This window comes from Culex quinquefasciatus, chromosome 2 (assembly GCF_015732765.1).
Source record: "Culex quinquefasciatus strain JHB chromosome 2, VPISU_Cqui_1.0_pri_paternal, whole genome shotgun sequence".
NCBI classification, from domain to species: Eukaryota; Metazoa; Arthropoda; class Insecta; order Diptera; family Culicidae; genus Culex; species Culex quinquefasciatus.
This window is the reverse complement of record NC_051862.1, coordinates 2,460,560-2,479,388: the sequence shown is the minus strand read 5'-3', so window position 1 is coordinate 2,479,388 and position 18,829 is coordinate 2,460,560. Positions and strand designations below refer to the sequence as shown.

Sequence of the window (18,829 nt, the reverse complement as noted above, 5' to 3'; positions counted from 1 at the left end):
AGCTTTCCATCATTATTTGCAAAATGATTATATTCCCTTTTATTATTACACTATAAATTCAATAGCCCTCCTACCCCTTCCTCACTTTCCCATTCCTTAATCCCATTTTGCCCAAATCCACTTACCCCTACAAATATAATAATCTGCCAAATTTACACTAACAAACCACACCTAACTGATCCGGAGCGTTTGGTACGGTATGTCCACGCATCCTTCCTCCCCTGTAGATTCTGTGGAATGTAATCCGTTCACAGAATCCTCTCTGCGGTAAACACAACGCAGTAGGGCTGGCCGCTTTAATTTTTGTATTACATTTTCGGGTGATCTTGGATGTAATGCAATTATTAATATTGACAAGAAAAGTGCTTGGGGCGTAATCTAATCACAAGACTTTCCAGCATGCTTTCATCGGACTGGCTGCGTTTGTGTTTGATTAGATTAGATTAGATTAGAACCCCTCTTCGAGAAAAAACGCATAAAACGGATCAAGTTCTTGGGCTGATCTTCTGGAGTAGATCAACGAGCGGGCGCACGCTCGCTCGCGCGAGGGGAGTTTATTAAAAAGAGTCGCCGACTCTGCCAGTAGAACGCAAATGAAAGTTAAGAAGCTGCGAAAGATGACGATCGCTCGGGTTGCTGCGATGAGGGGGAAGAAAGAAAACACGTCAACAAACAAGTGCAAATGGTTATGAAAACGGGGAAGGGGAAGGGAGAAGGAGAGCAAAAATATGACTACAAGAACATAAAACAGAAATAATGAAACCGAAAATAATGTCAAACGATGACATAAACTTCCGAAACATATGAAAAACAGCTGCCAGTGATATTTTGCCTCGCTGCGATGAATGAAGGAAGATCTGTGTTGGGTGATGACGATGATGCTGGATGCTAATGACCTAACCGCGAGAATGATCGGTTTGAATGAGGATGCTGGATGAATCTATTTTTTCAGATTTTATTTCTTTGTTTTCAGTGCATATTTAGCAGACAGTATAAAATTTAAGAAAAAAAAATATTCCACGAGCCGCAAAAACGTATAAAAATAAATAAATAAAAGATCTCATTTTATTCGAATCCTTCCAGAAATTTGCTTGAATGCAAAGTAGTTAATTTATAAAAAAATATTAACCACCTCTGAACATCGTGTCACACTTTAACACTATTTAAGTGTTTAAAAAATGTATTTCTATTTTGTTTCATTTTTGTTTTCAACTCCGTGCTCGGTTAAATATATTTTGAAAAAAAAGCAATTTTTCAAAATTCCTTATGAAACCCATTTTTTTCATCTGTACCACTCTATTAAGTACTGCGATAATGATATTATGTTTTAAAAGTTTTGCATATATTTTTTTAATGTATATAAACTGGTTTGGGAAATTATTGAATTTACAACAAAATATGAGTGATAGTTAGTAATTTTTTGAAGTAGTTTCTACAAAATTTCCAATAAAATTTGGAAAAAAACGTGATTGATGTTCTACATACAAATCCAATTTATTAGTACCGCTAACGCCGGGTAAATAAAATTCATGAATTTGTCATTGAATTAAGGCTGGTACAAATTTTATTTACAGTACTACTATTAAGCACTGCAATGAGAACTTTTCAGGACTTGTATCGAAAAGTAATACTTTCAATATTGTGTTTAAGGACTAAACACATGACAATTTGACTTGAAATCATGCAGTGATGTAGATGCGCTCGACATGTGCTGAAAAATATTCTTTATGCAACTTTTTGCATAAACTACTTCTTGAGAAAACAAAAGAGCAGTTCTCTAGGATTTCGGTCATTCGATTTTTTTTGTATTTTTTAATCCGACTGAAACTTTTTTGGTGCCTTCGGTATGCCCAAAGAAGCCATTTTGCATCATTAGTTTGTCCATATAATTTTCCATACAAATTTGGCAGCTGTCCATACAAAAATGATGTATGAAAATTCAAAATCTGTATCTTTTGAAGGAATTTTTGATCGATTTGGTGTCTTCGGCAAAGTTGTAGGTATGGATACGGACTACACTGGAAAAAATAATACACGGTAAAAAAATTTGGTGATTTTTATTTAACTTTTGTCACTAAAACTTGATTTACAAAAAACACTATTTTTAATTTTTTTATTTTTGATATGTTTTAGAGGACATAAAATGCCAACTTTTCAGAAATTTCCAGGTTGTGCAAAAATCATTGACCGAGTTATGAATTTTTAATCAATACTGATTTTTCAAAAATCGAAATTTTGGTCGTAAAATTTTTAACTTCATTTTCGATGTAAAATTAAATTTGCAATCAAAAGTACTTTAGTGAAATTTTGATAAAGTGCACCGTTTTCAAGTTATAGCCATATTTAAGTGACTTTTTGAAAATAGTCGCAGTTTTCATTTTTAAAATTAGTGCACATGTTTGCCCAGTTTTGAAAAAAATATTTTTGAAAGCTGAGAAAATTCTCTATATTTTGCTTATTCGGACTTTGTTGATACGACCTTTAGTTGCTGAGATATTGCAATGCAAAGGTTTAAAAACAGGAAAATTGATGATTTCTAAGTCTCACCCAAACAACCCACCATTTTCTATCGTCAATATCTTAGCAACTAATGGTCCGATTTTCAATGTTAATATATGAAACATTTGTGAAATTTTCCGATCTTTTCGAAAAAAATATTTTCAAAATTTTCAAATCAAGACTAACATTTCAAAAAGGCCAAACATTCAATATTACGCCCTTTTAAAATGTTAGTCTTGATTTAAAAATTTTGAAAATATTTTTTTCGAAAAGATCGGAAAATTTCACAATTGTTTCATATATTAACATTGAAAATCGGACCATTAGTTGCTGAGATATTGACGATAGAAAATGGTGGGTTGTTTGGGTGAATCTTAGAAAACATCAATTTTCCTGTTTTTAAAACCTTTGCATTGCAATATCTCAGCAACTAAAGGTCGTATCAACAAAGTCCGAATAAGCAAAATATAGAGAATTTTCTCAGCTTTTCAAAAATATTTTTTCAAAACTGGGCAAACATGTTAAAAATAAAAACTGCGACTATTTTCAAAAAGTCACTTAAATATGGCTATAACTTGAAAACGGTGCACTTTATAAAAATTTCACTAAAGTACTTTTGATTGCAAATTTGATTTTACATCGAAAAATGAAGTTGAAAATTTTACGACCAAAATTTCGATTTTTGAAAAATCAGTATTGATTAAAAAATCATAACTCGGTCAATGATTTTTGCACAACCTGGAAATTTCTGAAAAGTTGGCATTTTATGTCCTCTAAAACATATCAAAAAACAAAAATTAAAAATAGTGTTTTTTTAAATCAAGTTTTAGTGATAAAGTTAAATAAAAAATCACCAAATTTTTTTACCGTGTATTATTTTTCCAGTGTAGTCCGTATCCATACCTACAACTTTGCCGAAGACACCAAATCGATCAAAAATTCCTTCAAAAGATACAGATTTTTGAATTTTCATACATCATTTTTGTATGGACAGCTGCCAAATTTGTATGGAAAATTATATGGACAAACTAATGATGCAAAATGAATTCTTTGGGCATACCGAAGGCACCAAAAAAGTTTCAGTCGGATTAAAAAATACAAAAATTAAAATTGAAGAAAAAAGACCGATTTCGTAGAGAATTGCTCAAAAATGTACAGCGAAAATTTCTTACATACTAAAAGTTTTTACGAAAATATATGTTAACTGGTTTTAGGGAGAAATCTGTAAAAGTTTTTGGCAGAGAATTAATTTCAAAAGGTGATTATTATTGATGGTTTTGATTAATTTTTATGATTTTAGAGCAAAATATTTATATCTTCAATAAAAACAAGTTAAATATTTTTCAGTAAATCGAAAATCGTAGGCTTTAATCCAATTTGAGATTTCCTTGATGTTTGGAAACATTTTTTCTAATACAAAACATAACCAAAGTGAATCACTTAGAGTAGGGTAGAATACTTTTTGTTCATATTGGATTTGATCTTTGACTATAGATTATTTTAAATACCAAATAAAATGCTACGACTCAGCGTACAATTAAAACAAAGCTAGAAAACTCAGATGTTCCGAATCGTTTGATCTTATATCATTCATGTATACTCTAATTGACTTTGTCGATATCACTAGACAAACTGTATACACAAGCTCATAACGGAAAACTCATTAACGAATTCAAACAGAATCCCATATGTGAAATTATACATGCACAGATAAACATTCTGAATGCATCGGCAAACCCAAATCCATCAAAGAGAAATTCAAACCCAAAAACACAACCTCTGTATTTGTGGCAAGGATTATCCCCCTTTTCAACAAACCCCTTTCATCACCTTTATGCCTCCTATTCCCATTTCACTGTTTACTCACGGTAAAATTCCGCCCATATTAAATGTTAACATATTTCACACAACGGCAGACGCCATTTATTTTTACACGCGCGATGAACATTAACTGATACTGCGCACTGATAGGGAAAGGCAAAGGGAAGAGTGAGCGCTCCCATTAATAAATAAGCAATTACTTAATTTATTCATCTGTCTCGGTCTCGCGACCTACCTCCCCAACCAAGCTCACCAATCGTCACCAACACGCGAAAAGAGTGGCATCATTAGACGATTATTTGATCTTTTCATTCGATACGCCGAAACGAGGGATCCCTTTTCAAATGTTTTGTTTTGTCTCTGGAAAATACAATTTGCGCCAGTCTCAATTTGTCCGATTTCAATTCTGTTTCAAAGTAATGGACGAATTTGGGTAGGGGCGGAGGACACTCGGAGTCCAGTTTGTACATTTCAGCATAATTTCATTTTCATATGCAATGGACCAGTCTACAAAAGGGACGACTGCAGGGCCTTTTCGAAGCGACAGACGACCTTTTCAAATGAATGAATGTAGCCCGAGCAGAAAGAGAGTGTAAGTATGGTGGAATACTGGTAACTGTAAAATGAAATTAACTTTGAAATATGTTTAATTTTCAAACAAAATGTTAAAAAAATGGCAAAACTTTAACATCTGTCTTCAAAAATAATACTTTCAAACAAATTGAAATGTGTTGTACTCATTACAGTCAACTCCCTTGGAATCCAAATGAAAATTTCAATTAAAATAAACTTGAAAAATCGATTGCGAATTATTCTGAATACATTGTATAACGATTATAATCATGCATTTAAAATAAAAAAAAGTAATTTTTGTAAGAGATAATATAAGATTAATTTAAATCAATAGAGACTTCTCCAACAAATTACAAACAGTACAAAACGTAAAAATTTAAGAAAAAATGTGTTTATTAAGTCATTGATATTTTGCAAAGTTTTTGATAGAATGTCTGTAATAATGTAAACAGAATTTTGTGTTGCATACTTTGTTATTTAAAATGTTGAAAATCTGGTTGGAAAATTGATATTGAGTTTTTTTTGCCCGGCCCTTTGACCTTGATGAGAGCCGAGGGACAAAAATTTAAAATAAAATTTATGCCCGCCTTAGGAACCAAAATCTATCGAAACAAGCTTAACTTAATCTAGCTATTTGAAACCAAGATTTCAAAATTTCACTCATAAAAATTTTAAATGCTTTATACACAGCTTCCTTACAGTCATTAATTCAACTATTGAGTCAGATTTGAAATTAATTTTTGAGCGAAAATTGTTTGATGAAATAATTACAATAAAATTTAAACCATTTTAAAATTTACTTTTAAAAATTGTGATTGAAAGTGTAAATTTTGAAGCAAATTGAGAATAAACCTATTTTTTTGTAACAAGGGTCTTATTTTAAAATATTATGATTTATAAAAGATTTTCAAATTATGTCTGCTGTTTAAAATAAAATTTAAAATAAGATGATTTTTATTGTAAGTATAGCCAATATTGTTTATATCTCTCGACTATGTTGCTATTTATTTCTGTCAAAAATCATCAAGTGAATGTTAGTTTATGCTACAAATTGCAATTTTGTTGTTTTTTTTTTCAGCAAGAGTTTTGCATTCATCCAACGAAGATCTTCCAAATGAATTTGGCAATGCGTTGCAAACAACATTTTTAAACTATTAAAATTTTGGTAAGCTTTTTAAGCAAAAATTCTTGTTATATCATTTGTAAATAAGGTTACTCTTCCCGCCAAGATCAAAATTGATTTTTTTTGTTTTGTTTCCCCTTACCAAATTATTAGGTTAATTTGTTCAAAAGTATTCGAGAAATTACAGTCAAAAGTTAAAAATTTATAGAGCACTTGAGCTACACTCAAAAAAATGAGTTCGCGTAAACGTGAACAGAGCTCATGCCAACGGAAACCAGGAAGAAAACTGTTCACTTTCATGGTGCAATGCACTATAAAAGTTGAATAGTTTTCTTCCTGGTTCCCGTTGGCATGAGCTCTGTTCACGTTTACGCGAACTCATTTTTTTAGCGTACCAAGGGCGTAAAGTTTTTTTCTATGAAAATTCTTTTTACCGAAGTCTTTTATTAGGCCGAATCATTAAAAATATCATTAAAAAACTACTTCAAAAAATGTAAACATATTTCAAATACTCACTCCAAACATTTGAAAACTGGAAGTTGTAATTACATAAAAATGGTATTTCAAGTGAATAGCAGATTTTTAAGGTAAATTCAATGATTATATATTTATTCATGAGATTAATCCAGTAAGATTTGTTCTGAATAAAATATTTGCCATGAAAAACATATACCTGGCTATTTCTTATCAATACAAAATACTAATCATTATATTTTGAGCGAACGAATTTAGAAAATTTATATATTTTCCTGAAGTTGTATGTTTTTTTACAAGCAGCCAAGGCATTAAGTGAACCTTACACTTACTCTGACCATTAGAATTGCTATTTAATACTATTTTGTTGCAAAATATTGACCAAAACCAGGATCAGAACAATTTTCGATTAATTTAGAATTTCCCGGGAATTCCCGGGATTTCCCGGGAAATTTGTTGAAAATTTCCCGTTTCCCGGGAATTTTGTAACCCCGGGAAATTGGACGCTCTAGTGCTAAAGTATTGAACTTTTCAGCAATGTTATTTTCTGTTGTGATCAATAGACCATTTCGTCATTACGGTATGACAGGAAAATATAGTATTTTCAACACGGAATTGAAAAAAAAAATCAGTTAAAAATCTTCATATAGCTTATTTTATATTTATTTTTGATAGGCAGTGAAAAAATGCTTTTTTTGTTTTGCAAATAAGTTGATCCATGATTTATGTATAATTTCGACTATTTTCTCAAACTCAGGTCACAAACTGGACTCCAAAGGAAAAACTTTTCCCCAGCTTCTCCTCCACCTGCTCACCCACTGCAAGGGGAAAACTTTTTCCACTTTGATGCCCTGGTCCATGTCCTTGTCGGCATTGCAAGTGGCCAAAACCTCTGCTGCTGCCCCAACCTCCCGTTTCCAGTTCATATTTAGTCCCACTTTTTGTATAGCACGGCTAATGAATAAGATGATGAATACAGTATGTTCTGTCGTCGATTACAATCGGCTTGGGAAAAATGAGGTGGTTAGGGTGGCACGGGAAGGATCAGAAATCACAGGGGTCGTCATGTGCTATTATTTTTCCCGGCTTCATCATCAGGCAGCCAAGTGAGATCCTTATCATTATGTTTCCTCGGGAATTGTTCATGACTGAATAGACTCAAATTACATCGCCGGGAATAATGTCACCGTTGATGACGCAAAATTAGAGCATATTATTAGTTAATACAGAGGCTCCATTAAAGGAGTGAGGCCAGTGAGCATCCGCAGCGCCACGACAATGAACTAAAAAAGAACAAAAGCATGAACGAAAAAAATAAAGAGACAGACTGAGATAAGAGCAAGCATAAATCTTCAACAAGTTAAGTCAGCGAGAAAAAGGAGGAAAAGAAGACAAACTTTAAGAGCCACCAAAAGGATTGTTTTTGTTCTAATTTTATTGGTTTGCTTAAAAGTGGTTTTAAGGAGTGAGAGAGGGTGAGGGAGACCACCTTTTAATGAACAGAATCGTTCCACTGAGGAGAAGGCAACAAAAAAACCTGCTACCCAGAGAGTAAGAAAGAGGTGGTCAGTGTCAGTGCCCTTCCCCAACACCCTTTTCCCCATATGAATTAAGCCCGGTATCACGGAATCAGACTCATCAGCATACAACATGATGCTTTTAGCAGGATGCTGTGGCCACGATGGCAGAGCCAGAGAGAGAGATAACCTGAAAACAAATAAAATTAAAAATAAATAATATAAAAACTATAAAAATAACTTGATATTATTCTTTTATCATCTCGCTCGGTTTTAAATTTCCATCTACGATTTGGGGATCTGAAGAGGGGAAGCATCAATGGCTAAGGGTGACGAACGGTCAGTTTTGTTTGTCGAGGGGTGCGAAAATGAATTTTGGAAAATGTTTCAACATATTAACTACTGCAGGTTGAGCAGGCAGAGTGGTGTAAATTTGCTTAGATTACTCAATTTTTGTTGAAATCAATTCAACTATAAAAAATATAACTTTTTGTCAGCAATTTCATTCGACCAATAGTTCAACTAAAATTCATAAATGATTCTAATAAGAATAACTCAAAATTTAATTATTTCATGTTATCCCCATCTTGCTGAAATTTTCAACTAAAGTCTGTATAAAAATATTTTTTCATTCGTTTTAAATCAAGTTGAGCTGAGCTTTGTAACATTATTGATATTGAATTCATAATGATAACATAGCATTTATGATTCAATTTTTAAATTAACTCTTACCTTCCTCATTTAGAAAATAGCCAAATTTTTTATTAAGAGCAATTAACAACTGCTCTGCTGGGGTTGATAGGAACATAATTTAAGGCTAATTTGCTATAAATAAAGTTTTAGAAAAAGCCCTACCAAAATACCAATATCTGAAAAACTGAGGCTAAAACAATCTTTTTGGATGCTTAAAATTTCTGAAAATCAAAATATTTACAATTTTTTTTTACATTTTCAAAGGAAATCTATTTTTGAAGTTCGGTAAAATCGTTTCAACTGATAAACTGTTTTTTTTTTATAAAATATAACCAACTGCTGCGGTGGTGAACGGGTCACGGGAAACCCCTACTCAATTTTATATTTTATTGACTATTTTGTGTTAACTGTAAGAATAAATATGTAACTTAGAGAATAAATGTTTGGATTTAATGTAAGGCAATAAATGTGTACTGTTGTGAAATCAGAGAGTGGTCGTGTTTGATATTGTGCCAACTTGGGACAAGAAGCCGCCCAGCGGACACCACAACTTCACCAGGTGAGAAGGACCAGCACGGGGGAACAGCTCGACGGACCAGAGCGCTATCGAAGGCGGAACGGCTCACATCCCCACACGAAGACTAAAACTATTTCGCCCTACATTATGGAACAAAAAACGTTTTAGATTCTGGTTTGAAAAAATGTTTAATTTTTGTAAAATATCTGATCAAAAATGTAAAAAAAAAACATTACAAATTCAAATTTGAATTCGAAAAATACTTTTTGCAATTCCGACGTGAAACTACTTACTTTTCCTGTCATTCTTGAACGACGAAATAGCCTACTTTTCTGTACTTAAAATAACAAATTCGAATAGCAAGACTTTTCAAAATAAATGCTGAAAAGTTCTACTTTTCAGCATTGAAATGGATGCTGAAAAGTTGAACTTTTCAGCACTTGTTTCGAAATGTAACACTTTTCAACATTTTTTTGATTTAGGCGATTTATTGACAAAATACATGAAAATTTGACTTAAAATTTCACTCAATGGGTGTTTTTCGGATTTGCAAAAAAATTTGTATGGAATTCGTTGCAAAACTTGATTTTTTCAGCACTCGTCGTATTTATCCAACTTGGTGAACCTCGTTGGATAAATGTACGACTCGTGCTGAAAAATCCTCTTTTTGCAACTTTTTGCATAAACTACTATTTAATTGATTGACAAAGTTCAGGGTTTTTTGTCATTGCAACAATGAGGTTAAAATTCCGGACTGTAAAAAACAATTCTTATTTTAAAAAAACATCAGCATGCTGGAAAAAAAACTTCAAAAATTGGGGAAAAATAACCTACTGTTTTTTTTTATTTTCTTTAAGGATTTCTGAATGCTGATATACGTCGTATTATAGAATACAAATAGGGTTTTTTTTAATTTACGATTTTTTTATGTACGATTTCGCAAATCAACTGAAAAAAAAGATCAGAAAAGTTCACAAAAAAAACTATTTTAATTGTTTTGTCTCCGAGATATCATCAACATAAAATTACTGGCTACAATTACTGGGGAAATTCTTTTTCATCCATTCCATTATTTTTGTTAGCCTGTATCTCTGAAACTAAATGTCCAATTTTTTTTTTTAAATTAAATATGTCTTTATTGAACATTCTTATAATAATTACATTTCATTTACATTCTAAGTGGTATGGCTACATGCTCTTCATCTTTGTTACATTTTTCGTTTTCTTATTAACTGTTCACATTCATTTATTTACTTCAAATTGTTTTACATTTTTGCATTGAATCGAATACATTTGGGTAAAAAAGAAAAAAATCGCTTTAATAACTAATCCTAACTTAAAACTAAAAAAGTAAATTCATTGAAATATTCAAAATCGTTACAACGAGCAAACTACCAACTGTATTTTAAGATAAATCCTCCAAGCGTTCTTACTTGTTCCGCACGAGTTTTGCAACCACGCAGTGTTGTTGTCATCTCGATGAAAATGTTCAGAAGTTCTTGTGGTGAAAACAGGTCACTACTGCCTTCATCCGTTGATGCTGGTTGGTTTTCCTTCGGTTGCTGACTGAAACCAGGAGGTGTTGTATGCCCAATTTTATAATTTCCACTGAGAAAAAGATTGTTTTTCAAGAATTATTTTTAAACTCAAAGAACCTACAAGTTATAACTTAAATATAACTTATCAAACAAAATAAAATTGTAAATTAATTATCAATTGCAAACTCGATTTTGACCCAGGTATCTCCTAAACTAGATTTTTCACCATAAAGAAGTTGGGCTCAAAAGTTGTTTTTAATTGTTAGTACTACCTAGTTATAAAAAAAGACGTATTTCGGAATTTAACTTTTTGTGAACTAAATAAAAAAATATTTTTTTCCTGTACATACATATTTTGTAAGCCGTCAAATAGTATGGTATGGGAAAACAAATTTATGCAAAATGGCTTTTTTTATGCACCCAAAACTGGGCAGCGCTTGTCCGAGAGAATAATGGCCTCGAGTCGAGAGAATAGTGGTATCACTCACGGACACAGAGAACACAGCTCGAGATATGCGAGAGAATTATTCTATCGAGGTTCATTTGCAAAAAAGTTCATCCGTCAAAACAAAAAAAACCAAAAGTGTCGACTACGGGAATCGAACCAGAGACCTTTGACACACTAACTCAATGACTTAACTGCCTCGGCCACCACAGCTTGGTGAACAAGGAGTGGTCAGATGTCAATGTATGGCACTTGTTGGAGATTTATTGTTTAAATTAACGAATGAACTCATTTTTTATGGTGGTGTGCGTTGGTAGCACTATTCTCTCGATTTTGGCGTTGAGCCCTCAATAAATTTTAAGGGAACGATTCTCTTGACTCGGAATTTTGGGTGATAGGGAATGCTTGATTTCATCAAAATAAAAAAAACTCGTTGAGAACTATTCTGTTTCATATTTTATAATTCGTTGATGAACATCTTTATGTTTATATTCCTAATCTGTAGACCCCTCGTCCCAACGAGTAACATTGTTTGCAAGCACCACCTCTCCCCTCCCAGAACACCGCAAGGAGCACGTCGCATGGCCTGCTTTTGGTGAGCCAAGCTTCGTTCGCCGTTTCGTCCCTTGAGGTCCCGCGCGATATCACAGTGTGCAGTGCATTCTTATGTTGCTACAACAACACAAAGCTCTGCATATGGCCCAAAGAGCTGGGGCTAGAGAAAGATGAATACAAAATCAAGAGGTCTTTCCCCCCGGGTCGGACGGACGTTTTCACGCATTCCCCCACACGATTCGGAGCCTGGACTCGCGGATGCGAAATCCAAGACTTATTGGAACACGTTTGCAAAACAGGTTGCATTTCGAGGTATTTTTAGCCGTTGCCAACTGCGAGCATTGGTTGTTGGAAGGATGCTGGACTTGATACGGCGTTTACGAGCAGGTTCTTTAATTTGGACGATTGAAGATCAGAGGAGGATCGTGAATTTGAATATTTTGAAGGCTAAACTAAAAGGTGGACGTGTTGATGACTGTGGAGAACTTTTATGACTCATAATGATCTTGATATGTTCCATCGATTTTTGTGATTTCTTCTGTAAATGATAAGGCAAATAATGTCGCTCTCTCCCCCCACGATCAATTAAATTCAAGCAACCAGGATTTGAAAGTCATTTAAACACCACAAAGGCACTTGAACCAGTAATTACAACCTCTCGGAAATGTCCAATATTGTCACACCCGGCAGAGAGGACAAATCTGCAATAATGTTTTCCATATCCGCACCCTCCCACCGCCAACTCAGTTCTGTCATAACGCAAACAAATCTGATGAATAGCAGCGGCCTACTGCGAAGCCAAAACCAAAGGTTCCATTTCGGACGCGTGGCCTGTCCTCTTCAAACATGCGATATTATTGCAGCGCGCCATGGCCAAGGTAGTCTCGTACAATACAAGGTAAATATTGTGAGTGGGTAAATACACACAAAAGGGTGCCGAGCCGACGACGTCTTTTCCTCCCCAGAAGCAGCCGCAGCAGTAAGTAGCGGATTACAAGTGTGCGGTTTACAAAAGAGTCTCTTTGCGGGTTTTACGGTATTCTTTGCGGTTACGTTTCTAGGTGGGTGAGGACTGTGGGTAAAATTGAGGGAAAACTTGACTCAATATTGATTCATCTTTGATTCTGTTGATATTTCTATCTTTATGACACTTTTATTAAAAAAAATTATCTCTTCGTACAATTATTCGAAAATTTTTGCAATGTGTTTTTTTTTTAAAGGATTGTCAGGTCTCAAAATATTTGTAATTATTTATTTCATTTGTAACCGTTAGCTCTGATCAAATTTAATATTATTGGAAGAGCTCGTTATGTCTATCCCACTATCCCTTAGTCCTGGTGGCCGTGAATAAATTCCGGATTAGTCCTGGCCCGGGGTGTGATACACAAGCGGATTACTCTCCTCGAGGCCAAGCCTGGCAGCCCTTTCCACCCCATTGCACTCATTCAATCTTCATCGCTCACCGGGAGGCAACAGCCATAGAAAAAGGAAACAAAAATAAAGTCATTCGACAGTTTGCGACATTCTGGAGCAAGAAGCACTCCTCATAGAAAATTCCTTTCACGAGCCGGCGCCAAATGAAGACATGTGTTAATGAAGGTTCTTCTTTTGTACCGCGAACGGTTATTGCTTCTGCAGTGTATTTATGTAGCGACGATGTCGGAAAGGAGAGATTAAGGATTCCTTGTACAAAGGGAAATCTTTTGAATGGAGCTTTTCCCATAAATCCAGCGGCTGCAGCTTTCAAAAGGAAAATGGAAATTAATTTCATGAAAATCGTTGCAACAAAAGAAACAAATTTATTCTGACGATTTCTTTGAAGGAAACCTTATTTCAATGGTTGTTTTTGACGGAGTAGGCCTTGCAATTTCCGGCGGAGGGAGAGCTAGAACGCTCATTAAAATTCCTGTCATACTGCGACGACCGGCGTTGAAGTCACTTTCGAGTGTCCTTCGCGCCTCTCATCCACAACAATGCCGACAGATTCGTCCCGGACCTATGCTAACATTTCGGAGTTATGCTCTGAGATTTTCTCGACTACTCTCTGCCGAGAGAATGCTTTTATTGTTTGCTCTGACCAACACTAATAGCCTATGAATAATTTCCACCACTAAATCTCAATCAAACACACTCAACAGGTGTCCAAATCCCCGTAGAGTGCTGAGCAAACAGAAAAATCTACCCCAGCACGAACCTCAACGTCCAACTTCCGGAGTCGCCGCAAGACATTGGGGCGTCCAAGCAGGCGTAAATCAAATTAGCCATGAAATTGCTGAGCAATTCATTGTTTCAATTACCCGTGCGACGACAACTGTCAAAAACGCATAGAACACCTCCTAGTTTTCCCTAACCCCGTAGCAAAATACCAGGACAACGAGGGTTACGTCGCAGTAGGCCCTGCTGACACGAATTTCTGATGGGAAGGAAATCTAATTTACACGCTGTCACGCAGAGTGCAGGGCGCACGTCAGTGCACACTAGATCTAGAACCTGCAAGTTAACAAACTGTGTTTTCAGCGTTGCGTTCCGGAATATGTCATTTCCTGTTTGCCTGGTAACGAGTTTTCCCGGAGCGCAGGCGAGTTTCAGCCCCTTTTAAAAAATCGCTTCAGCACCCCTTCTAAAAAGGGTAGAAATCCAGACGGTAGCAGCTAGCAGAAGCTATGTTTTTGTTTTGTCATCGTGACAATAAAAAGCATAATAGGAAGTATTTAGCATTCAATTTGTTCGCATTTGTTTCCGTGACCCCGGAGCCGCCCCTCCTCAAGAAAGGATCACGAAGAAGCGGAGGCGCCTAATCTCTCCCCCTTTTGATGGTTTATGAAGGATTGTTGTACTACAAGGAAAACGATACAAAAATGGTCCCTACCAGGAGGGAAGGAGATTTGTTAGGAAATTAGTTTTCGCCTAACTATGTTACACCAGCACAGCGGAAATAATGCGAACCGTAATGATGGAATTCTGGTGGCACCACACTTGTGTGAAAGTGACGTTTTATGACTTTTGATGAGGTGTATTGAGGCGAGAAAACTAATTAAAAGTTTGTTGGTGGTGTGAAGTTTAGTTTTGCTAGTAACTTGAATTCTTTTGAGAACGACAAACTTCATAATTTAATAAGCTTTGCTCAGCGTCAGTCGAAGCAGGCGTTTTTTCAAGGAGTATTGTGTCCAACTTTTATTCAGAAGTCGATATGGAAGGGGAAATACTTGTGGTTCGCCATCGTTTTGATTTCCTCTGCGGACAGCTTAAAATCAAACAAATCAATGTTTTGTCGAAGTCGATCCGGGTTGGCCGATTTCGGAATCGGAATGGTTCCAATATCCAACAGGTATCTCAGTATGATCTGCCCAGGAGATTTATTGTACTTCTTTGCAATCTCCAGAACTCGAGGGTCGTCAATTGCGGATTTGTTTTCATTTCCAGAACTTTGATTAGGGCGACCCAACGGACTGTACGCCGTGATGGCGATCCCCAACTTCCGGCAGAATTCAATTAGCTTCCGTTGATTCAAGGTCGGATTGCACTCAACTTGGTTCGTAACGGGTCGAACATTGCACTCGTTTACAATCCTCGTTATCTGCTCGCTGTTGAAGTTCGAAACTCCAATGCTTTTCACTTTTCCTGTTTCCAACAAATTCTCCATGGCACGGTACGTGTCCACAATGTCTACCTCGGTGAACTCCACAGGATCCGACTTCTGGACCTGCCAACCGGCAAACTTAAAGCTAACCGGACAGTGCATCAAATACAAATCAACGTAGCCAATATCCAAGTTGGCCATGGACCGATTGAAAGCCTCCTCAACGTGCTTTGGATCGTGGAATGTGTTCCACAACTAAAAAAAAAAACATTTTCAAACAAACCTCTTCCCAAACAATCAAAGCAAACCTTGGTGGTCACGAACACATCCTCCCTCCTGATGACGCCCTCTGCGATCTTATCGCGAATCGCCCGACCCACTTCCTTCTCGTTTCCGTACAAGTAGGCCGTGTCGATGTGACGATATCCGGCGTCCAGGGCTGCTTTGACCGCTTGCACGGCATCACCTTCGCGGGCCTGAGCGAAAAATGTTATTGAAATGATTTTTTAGCTAAAATTTAAATTATACCTGCCAGGTTCCCAATCCCAAAACGGGCATTTTTAGACCATTATTTAATGTTACGGTAGGTGCGAAACGAGGCATTTTGAAGTTACTTTATTGAAGGTAGAATTGCAACTGCACCTAGAAGTGATTCGTACCAATAATGAATATTAAATGGGCTGAGCTTCACTTAATGTGATAACGATGATTGTTTGGATTTTGATAGTGCATTGTCTGATTGTGACATTTACAGTTATTTTAAGTTTTTGAATTCTTGCAACAACACAAAAACAACAAAAAAAACGTTTTGAAAAAATATGAAATTTTGTTTACACAAAAAAATACAAAAAAATGTTCTGAAATTATGTAATATGGGTAATTCTCCGCCAACTCACACATCAGTTGCCCCGACCCCTTTTCGATTTGCGTGAAACTTTGTCCTGGCGTACTCAGAATTCCGAAAAAACGTTTTTTTTCATCGAAAAAAAACAATAAAAAAATTTAAAAATTCTTCCTTTTTCCGTTACTCGACTGTAAAAAAATTTGGAACATGTCATGCTATGGGAAATTTAATGTACTTTTCGAATCTACATTGACCCAGAAGGGTCATTTTTTTCATTTTGTTCAAAAAAAAATATTTTAAAATTTCGTGTTTTTTTCCTAACTTTGCAGGGTTATTTCTTAGAGTAAAACAATGTTCTACAAAGTTGTAAAGCAGACAATTACAAATATTATATAGACATAAGGACTTTGCTTATAAACTTCACGAGTTATTGCGATTTTACGAAAAAAAAGTTTTGAAAAAGTAACGTTTTGCGTTTCTCTTTTTTTCGTCGTCCATATATTATTAGAGGTATGTCAATCACATTTTAAAACGGTATATTTTTGCATGTTTTATAAAATGCGGTATTTTTTTTTAAGAAGGAGACAATTAAAAAATCCGAACATGTGTCAGTCTTAATCTATATGTTTTATTTCAATATCACATTTCCTCCATCGTCACAGTTATTATTAGATTCTAATAAAAATATGAAACGACATAACGCAACGACATCATCTTCAGCGTCACCAAAAGCCAAAACCCAGCAGATGTGCCCCATACTACATGGAATCAAACCGAACGTCGTATATGAATGTATATTCTGAATGGGGACTTTATGGACAGAAATAACCGTCTTTTCCGCCTTCGGGACCTGTCACAGAAAAAGCTAGGAAAATGTCCCAGGCTGAATCGTGTGAATTCTCTTCGGCGACCGGAGCAGCCAACGCCAACGAATGGAATCTAATTTTAACGAAATTCTGATTATGAATTATGATGATCTAGACGTTTTTTTTTTTGCCTCTTCATTTCTTGAGCCCAGAATCATACACTTGTTAACGCTTCATTGTCACTCTTCCCCGTTCCAACTCTCCCTAATGTGACGGCAAATCATAATTGCATAAGCGGATTTCGTGAGTGAAATACAGCCGATTTTGCTCGCTGGACTGCACACAGCGTAACCTTTTACCTTAATCTGACAAGCGAGAGATCTATAATTTCTACCGGCTTGTCATCAACTCAGATGAAATGAGAAAGTTACTTTCTTCTATTTACTTTACTTTAGAAAAAAAGTTAATGGACTTGTCATTACCAGACTTCATCAGCACCACCTTTATTCGCCGTTTTTGCCTTCATATGGCGAGAAGAAAAAAAGGATGTTCCAGCCTTTCCGAATGAAGAAAAAAGAAAATCTTTGATTTACTTCCCGCTAAGCAAGCCATGACGAAAAAAAAACGAATCGCAGTACACACCTTCCCAGCAAACTCATTTCCGCTGTTTTTCGCGAGCACAGCAAGCGTCTTTATAAAATAAAAATATTGATTCAATTTGCGTGTGTCTCCAGCCTACTTTGCACGCGGGAGAAAAAAAGACAAATTACACCCCCTCCCCTACCACTCACTCAGCTTACGATGGCCTACTTTGGTGAGGGACGCCAAATTCATTCGCCTAATAAATATGTCCCGCTGCGAGCAGGGAAATTTGACGATTATCCCGCACAATAGAGCCGGTCGAACAAACAGACATTTTTCAATGAATGCAACGTAATCAGATTTGTGAATGGTTTCGGGAATCGAATTTTCATAATTCGCTTACGAGGGTAAGAGGGTTGTGAAAACATATTTTCGCTATCAATAAGATGAATTAAATTTATTGTTTGTGAGATTACATTGAATTTACAGCAAAAAAAGTAAGTTGCATCGGCCGGGAATCGAACCCGGGCCGCCCGCGTGGCAGGCGAGCATTCTACCACTGAACCACCGATGCTTCGTGAATATTGCTGGCTAAAACGAAACCCAGCTATGCTAAATGTATAAACTGACATTTTTTTTTCAAAAAAAAAATGATGCCTGTGCAAAACTTTCACAAGCCAATGAAAAAAAATAAAATATACGAATAAAATTTTATCTCATCAAACGTAACACTTGCTATAAAATTGAATGCAACATCCAACGATAGCAAGCGTTTGTCTTCCCCTTAACAGCAAACAACTTTTATAGCATGGAAATTGGAACCGTTTCTTTGATTCACTTGAGCGTCCGCTTACTTTTTTCTCGGGGTAACGTCATGATTCGAATTCACAGACACCTCGTCTTGTTTTATCAATTATTTAAATATAAGTTCGCACAATAATTGTCAAAAATGTGTTACTTGATGAATTTTAACATAAACTTTCATTTCAAACTTTTTGGTCGCTGAAATCAATGCCAAAACAATAAAATAAAATAAAAATATGAGTTTACAAAAAACGTGAAACATTTCACTGAAATATTTCATAGGTATCCGAAGCATCGGGAAAGCAAAACAGAAAATTATGGTTCTTATTTTCTTAAATTATAGCAAAATTTTATGCAAAACATTGAATGATTTGGTCAATCAAAATCAAAAAAGCACAACAAGTCATTTTTATTTTAAAATTCTGATGAAAAATGGTTAGAAAAAACGTTTTCTGCAT

At 35.4% G+C, this 18,829-nt stretch overlaps 1 protein-coding gene and 1 non-coding gene across 2 annotated transcripts; both read right to left on the bottom strand.

Annotated features, from left to right (window-relative positions):
• Positions 1 to 14,921: 14,921 nt before the first annotated feature.
• On the bottom strand, positions 14,922 to 15,939 carry LOC6034517 (aldo-keto reductase family 1 member B1). The gene is made up of 3 exons (XM_038256839.1): positions 15,864 to 15,939; positions 15,644 to 15,811; positions 14,922 to 15,590 (listed from the first exon to the last, which is right to left on the bottom strand). Exons 1-3 carry the CDS (start codon positions 15,936 to 15,938, stop codon positions 14,934 to 14,936), a joined length of 900 nt encoding a protein of 299 aa, XP_038112767.1. The 5' UTR covers position 15,939; the 3' UTR covers positions 14,922 to 14,933.
• A 2,131-nt stretch (positions 15,940 to 18,070) lies between these two features.
• Positions 18,071 to 18,141, bottom strand: Trnag-gcc. Its single transcript has one exon. It is a non-coding gene; the product is annotated as a tRNA-Gly (tRNA).
• Positions 18,142 to 18,829: the final 688 nt, after the last annotated feature.